At 37.0% G+C, this 7,200-nt stretch overlaps 1 protein-coding gene across 1 annotated transcript in view; it reads right to left on the reverse strand.

Annotated features, from left to right (window-relative positions):
• Positions 1-5: 5 nt before the first annotated feature.
• LOC102861862 (la-related protein 4B-like) overlaps positions 6-7,200 on the reverse strand; it is a gene marked incomplete at its 3' end in the record, with an annotated part of 98,118 nt that continues 90,923 nt past the window's right edge. The window contains exons 13-16 of the mRNA XM_006887692.1: positions 6,458-6,622; positions 4,500-4,624; positions 4,289-4,400; positions 6-188 (exon numbers count right to left, since the gene is read on the reverse strand). Of these exons, the coding sequence (XP_006887754.1) occupies positions 6-188; positions 4,289-4,400; positions 4,500-4,624; positions 6,458-6,622 (585 nt within the window). The remainder of the gene's footprint in view (positions 189-4,288; positions 4,401-4,499; positions 4,625-6,457; positions 6,623-7,200) is intronic.

The raw sequence follows: 7,200 nt of genomic DNA on the forward strand, positions 1-7,200 counted from the left end.
GGTTGTCCTGGATTTGACTTGGAGGGAGGGGGTTCTCTGCATCTCTCCACTGGTTCAGTGAGTTTCTTTTCTTCTTTCCCACAACTGACAGTGTTTGGCTTTTGTTCTTTTTGGGGTTGTAGTGGGGAGGAAGGAGGCTCTTTACTTGTTCGCTGACAAATCTCTGCGTAGCTAGGTTTTCGTAATTCCTGGCAAACAGACAAAACATTGTAATTACGCATATAAAATTATTTCTTTACTGATGATACTGGGAAAATAAAGCTCACTAAAGATAAATGTTAAAAAAAATCAAATGTAACCAATTTTCACATTCATAGTGTATTATCCTTAGCAGCACAACTTTCTATCCAAGACACTCCTGAATTATATTTTAGAGATAAAAAAAATAGAAATAGCATAGAGAAAAAAAGTGGTAACTCAATTATCTGTAACATTCAGTTTTTAAATATTCTTGTGCTCTATGGAAGCCTAAGAAAACAAAACAGATACGCTCAGAAAACAACAAAGCATACATTCTTCTCTGCTTTACGAGTTCTTCAAAACCTACCAGTCAGTACAATGACAACATGATCTTCTGAGAGTGTTCAAGAAAAGGGAATTTACCTTTATAGTGAAAAACATACATTAAAAAGTAGCCAAAACATCAGAGATTCAAATCCACCAGCCGCTGTGTTTGAGAAAGAAACAAAAGTCTATTCTAACAAAATTTGAAGCTTTAGAAACTCTGTCCTGTACAGTCTTGGTGTTGTGTATGTGTATGGAGTTATCAGATGAATGAAACAAAAGGCTATAAAACACAAAAGGGAAGTGAAAATTTAAAAAGTATTTCACTGTAAAAATAAAATTTTTACATTAGTTTTAACTTACATAAAGATCTAATCCTTTGTACAAAAATGAAATAATTTTTTTTTCAAACAGAAAAGCGAACTGGGGGGCAGGGAGGAAAATGTACAACAATGAATGAATGGAAATTCAAGTTCTCTATAAACTTTCATTAAAATATCATTTATAAAAAGAAAAAAAAACCCCACCTAATCCTATGGTTTGTTGTTATGTGCCATTGAGTCGCTTGCGACTCATAGCGACCCTATGTACAAGAGCTCTAAATGCCAATTTATCCTGTGCCAACCTAGCCATCTCAAATGCACCACCATTCCAATCACAGAATCGATCCATCTCATCGAGGGTCTTCCTCTCCTGAGCTGCTCCTCTACTCTGCCAAACATGATGACCCTCCTTGCAACATGTCCAAAGTATGTCAGACGAAGCTTCAGAATCCTTGACTCCAAGGAGCATTCTGGCTTCACCCTCTCCAGGACAAACCTGTTTGTTCTCCTCGCAGTCCATGGTATATTCAACACTCTCCAGCACCACAGCTCAAAGTCATCAATTCTCTTTTTATCATCCCTATTCACTGTCCAGCTCGCTGATGCATAGCACGTAACTGCAAAGACTATAGCCCGGATCAGGCGCACCTTAGTCTCTAGCCTGATGTCGTTGCTCTTCAGTACTCTTGAGAGGTCCCTCACAGCTGACTTTCTCAATGCAATTCGTTTCCTGATTTCCTGGCTGCTGTTACCAACAGTGTTGGCTGTGGAGTCAAGTAAACAAAAACTGTTAACTATCTCAATTTCTTCACCATCCACACTGATACTGCCAATTGGCCCAGTGGTGAGAATCCTTGTTTTCTTGATGTTGAGCTTCAATCCATATAGAAGACTGCAGTCTTTGACCTGCAGCAAGTGCTTCAGGTCCTCCTCAGTTTCAGCAAGCAGGGTTGTGTTATCTGCATGACGCAGATTGTTGATGACTCTTCCACCAATCCTGACACCACATTCCTCCTCTTCATACAGCCTAGCATCTCGGATGATCTGTTCTGCACACAGATTGAAAAGGTATGGAGACAGAATACATCCCTGACGGACCCCCTTCTTGATTTTGAACCATGTAGTGTCTCCTTGCTCTGTTCTGATGCCTGCCTCTTGGTCCAAGTACAGGTTTCACACTAGCACAATCAAATGTTCTGGGATTCCCATTCTTCTCAGAGTCAGCCACAACTTATTGGGATCCACACAGTCAAAAGCCTTTGCATAGTAAAAGAAGCAGATTCTTCTGGTATTCTTTGCTTTCTGCCAAGATCCATCTAACATTAGCTATAATATCCCTAGTACTACGACCTCTTCTAAATCCAGCCTGAAAATCTGGCAGTTCTCTTTCGACATATTGTTCTAAACGTGCTTTTTTTTGTTTTTATAATTCTCAGCAGAATCTTGCTTGCATGTGATATTAATGATATTGTTCGCTAATTTCCGCACTCTGTTGGGTCACCTTTCTTTGGAATGGGAACAAATAAAGATTTTTTTTCCAGTCAGTCGGCCAGCTGGCTGTCCTCCAGATTTCTTGGCACAACTTAGTGAACACATCCAGGGCAGTGTCTGTTTGTTGAAACATGTCAACTGGTATGCCGTCAACTCTTGGAGTCTTGTTTTTTGCCAATTCCTTCAGAGGAATGTGAACTTCCTCCTTCACCACCATAGGCTCCTGCTCATAAAGTATCCTTAAGTACTGCCACCCAAGAATAAAGTTTTAAATTTAAATGCAAAATCAAAATCCCTACTATATCCAAAATTGAGGACAAAAACAATAAAAGATTCCAAAGGAGGTTTCATTTATCAAAATAGGGGGACTACCAGAAAGGAAAAGTATTAGCATTTCTAGCAGCTAGAATAAAAATTAGATGATATAATATACCCAGAGAGTAGAAAAAGGAATGAAAACACTTTAGAAATACATAATAAACAGAGTTACAATCTGTAGCAATATAAAAGGGAAAGGGGAAGATGTATACAGAATTTTTGTACGCTACTGAAGTAGGTTATGCATCAGAGAGTTGGACAATGACTAGGGAGGACAGAAGGAGAGTGGATGCTTTTGAGCTGTGGTGCTGGAGAAGGGTACTGAATGTACCATGGACTGCCAGGAAAACACAGATTCATCTTGGAGAGGATGAAACCAAGCTACTCCTTGGAGGCAAGGATTCTGGGGCTTCATCTGACATACTTTGGATATGCTGCCAGGAGGGACGGGTCCTTGGAGAGGGACATCATGCTTGGGAGGGTGGAGGGGGACAGCGCAGGAGGGGAAGACCCTCTATGAGATGGATTGATTCGGTGACTGGGGTAATTGGGATGGGTGTGTCAGAGGCAGTGCGGTTGGCGCAGGATAGAGCAGGGTTTAGGGTTGTTGTGCATAGGGTCGCTATGAGTCGGAAATGACTCGACGGCACATAACAACAAACAACAACAACACTGAAGTAGGTATAAATTCAACCTGAATTGTTATGAATTTAGGAAGTATTAATTCCCAAGGCAATCACAAGGAAAATATTTTAAAAATTTATATAAAAGGGAATAAGAGAATCAAAATGGTTCTCTACCAAAAAATTAAACCTAAAAGGTCATATGGGAGGAAATGTGGGTCAAAAAATGGAAAGCAAACACACAAATAGCAAAATGTTAGAACATGAATAAAGCTTGAAAACAGCTAAGTTATACACAAAAAGGCAAATGTTATATAAATTCACTTACCATGAATTTAGAATAAGCAAATGCACCATAACAAAAATAGACTGGCAGTTCCCAAGGGCTAGGGAAATTGTTGCTAATGAATACTAAGTGCCTGTGATGAAAAAGATCTAGGAGGTCGATGGTAGCTAGGTTGCTCAACACTGTAAACCCAACTAATATATATGCAAAGTCAATGAATCATACATTCACAAACTGTTAAGACTAGCAAGTTTAAAAAAAAAAAAAAAAAAAGACTAGCAAGTTTTGTTTTACATGTATCTTTCTTCCCCCTTTAACCCACAGTAAAATTAAAATATTACAACTCAAAAACAAAATAAAAATGTACCGCAGAATAATGACTTAGAACTGTAGGCAGAACTACCTGCAATGCCATCTCATTTTATTTTTATTATCTCTTATATTCAATTATTCTTTTAAAAATTGATATAAGAGGATAGTAAATGTTTAATTGGTCACGAATTCTATAAAAGCATCTCTGTCAAATGATATTGTAATAAAAGGAACCTATGGTTGTGCGAGAGAAACAACTAGATTAGCTAGTTAAAAAAAAAACAAACAAAATATACACTCATACACAAATGAAAATCTCCCAAACTGGATTTTAATAAAAACTGATACAGAACAAGCAAATATTTATGTGCCTTCTTATCATACCCGAGAGACTGTGTGACTTTAAAAGAAAACGAGCACTAGTTACTTACTGTGGCAGCTCCATTCACTTGCACGGATTTACAAGCAGTAGTAGTAAGAACAGAAGAAAGTCTTTCCATACTTTGTTGTGTTTCTCTCTGTTTTTCTGCCACCTTGGAATCACTGTAAAAACAGCACCCAATATGTGAATATCATGAACATAAAAAAAAAAATAATTCAAAATTAGTAAATACAAAGCATTTATAGATTATTATTACTTACTCAGGTAAATGGGCTGGGGAGGGAGATTGTTCATATGTTGCTGATACAGCATAAGAAGCTGGCACTGGAGGCTCTCTGGGGATTACTGAAGAAATAGTGTTTGTACTTGCATCTACATTTAGGTTCTAAAAATTAATAACAGGTTTATGATATTATATATAAGGAGGTAGACATCAATTTGGGTCCCTGCCCATCCATGATCTTACATAACAAACACCAAACCCAATTTTGGTGACCATTAACGTGCGCAAAAATGGCTTGTCTTAGTCTTGTTGAAACAAAAGTTAGTTGATCATGGTGGTAAAGAGCTGTGCTGCCAACACAAATGCAGGCTATTCGAATTCACTAGCTGCTCCTGGGAGAAGAATGGACAGTCTACGCCTGTATGATTCCACAGTCTCTGAAAGCCCACTGGAGGTTCAGCTAGTAGTTGGTTCTGACACAATAGCAATGAAACAATTTTGATGAATGCTGATTGGAGGATCAGCTACGGGTCTCTCCTCAGAAAACCTCATTTAGAATAGCAGTACCCCATTTTGGAAAAACTGCTCATTTCTAGAATATAAATGCAAATGGAAACACTCTAGTAAAATCACCTTGATGGCATAGTACATAGCATCCTATTAGACTGCTAACTGAACATCAAGTTTGACTCTAACAGCCCCTTTTATAGTAGAAAGATGGGCAGTCTTGTTCCATGAAGATCTACATCTTAAAAACTCAAGAGGGTTGTTATGAGTCAGAACTAACTTAACGGCAGTGAATTTTTTTTTAGAGCAAAAGTACAAGAGTCTCTGAGTTTGTCGTTTTATCTAAAAATTCTCAGTTTTTTCCTTCTTAATAAGTATTTAATGGTTCTCCTGTCTCAGCTTTCTCTACTAGCTTCCATTATGATTAATGATTTTCAAGCTTGTTTTCCAAATCAAATATGTATTAAAAATATTATTCAGCTTGGAGATCCCAATGCCTACCATGGTCTGGCACATGATTAGTACTGAAACACTGCAGAGTTCTAAAAGAATTCAGTATGATTGTTGTTGTGTACCGAAGAACTAACCCTCCAGTGGATTTTTAGAGGCATTAATTGACATGCGAAGAGATTGCCCATCTTTCTCTCAAAGAGCAACTAGTGGGTTCAAACCGCCTACCTTTGAGTTGGCAGTGCAGTGAGGGAGCTCTGGTGGCGTACTGGTAAGGAGCTGTACTGCCAACCCAAAAGCATGTTATGAATCCACAAGATGCTCTCCTCCCATGTGATTAACTGCTTCTGAAAGCCTGCTAGAGGGTCAGTTATGGGTTGGTTATAACTCAAAGGCACAAAACAAATTATTGTATTATTGGTCAAATGCTATGCTACTAGATCATCTAAAATTTAGTTTGTGATTGTTAAAAAGTAAATATAAAATCTTAACATTCTTTTACCTTCCAAGGTTAAAAACAGGCAAAATACCCACCTACCAAAATGGGGAAAAAAAAACCACAAAACAAAAACCACTTCACATGGTCACATGGGACAGCAGAAAAAACTGAAAATTTCAAAGTTACTCTCAGCTTTTTGCTATTCTTCCCATGTAGATTTCTGAAACTTTTATTAGTTCAGATTTTTCAGTTTTCTAAACAAAACTGTAGGTCTTTAACAACATTAATATAAAGGCTATTTACAAATAATAGCACATATTTCTTGCTCTTTAAAACCCAAAGACTGGAAGTTAACTGAAAAAGAGCATGGATTGTAAAGTATTATTAGTTTTAGGGGTGGGGAAAGAAAGAAAGAAAAAGTACTATTAGTTTTAATAGAGTACTGTTCAGTTTGACCTTTGCAAATAATTTAACCTCAAAGTCTCATTTACTACCCATGTCATACATTTTGTCTATGTATTTACACACACACACACAACTTTGTGAAATGCCTTGTACAAAATCAGTGCTTAGTATATGTCAGAACTTGTATGTCTTACCCTTTCTTTAGATGATCCTATTATCAAGTTAGACAGCCTGTTTTCAAACAAATCCTCTGCCTTTAAATTGCCTACAGCTCCAGGCAAAGGAGGAAAGTTGGAGAGCCCTAATTCAAAGCTAGGAGATGGAGGCTTTGGTGGCGTTGGAGACTGAGTTTGACTCCTCTGTAACAAAAAAAAGAGTATCTCAAAAAGACATAAGACAAATGTAAAGTCTTTACAGCACAAGAAATAACTAAGAGAGTAAAATAAAACTGCTAAAATGTTTTGATTTTCACATCTGTCCCTGAAAAAATAAATAATTCAACCATATAAATATTTCTTCACTAATAAAGTAATTGTTGTTGCTTAAACATAATTTATTAGGCAATCTAAGCCTTCTAGAACAGACCTATAAAACAAGACTATGGATAGCTAAGAGATATGTTACAAAAGTGTACTCATAAATTACAAGTACTTTGGTCAGACAGCTTTGCATCAGTAAAAAATTCAAATAGGCTGAGGCTAAAACAATAACCATAGTTTTATCTAGAAACAGATTTAAATCACAACACAGTATATTTAACAAACCAATAGTCATAATCTAAGTTATAAACAGTCGAAAACAAACAAGGAGGGGGAAAAAGTCTAATAAACATGACAGCTTCAGCTGACTGTTCAAGTCAAGATTTCAGAGAAATAATGAACCAGAAATATCTCTTAATCTTGTATATTACTATTGTTGTTGTTATGTGCTGTTGAGT

The sequence above is a fragment of the Elephantulus edwardii genome, unplaced genomic scaffold (genome assembly GCF_000299155.1).
Source record: "Elephantulus edwardii isolate Elephantulus edwardi_28Jun2011 unplaced genomic scaffold, EleEdw1.0 scaffold00060, whole genome shotgun sequence".
NCBI lineage: Eukaryota > Metazoa > Chordata > Mammalia > Macroscelidea > Macroscelididae > Elephantulus > Elephantulus edwardii.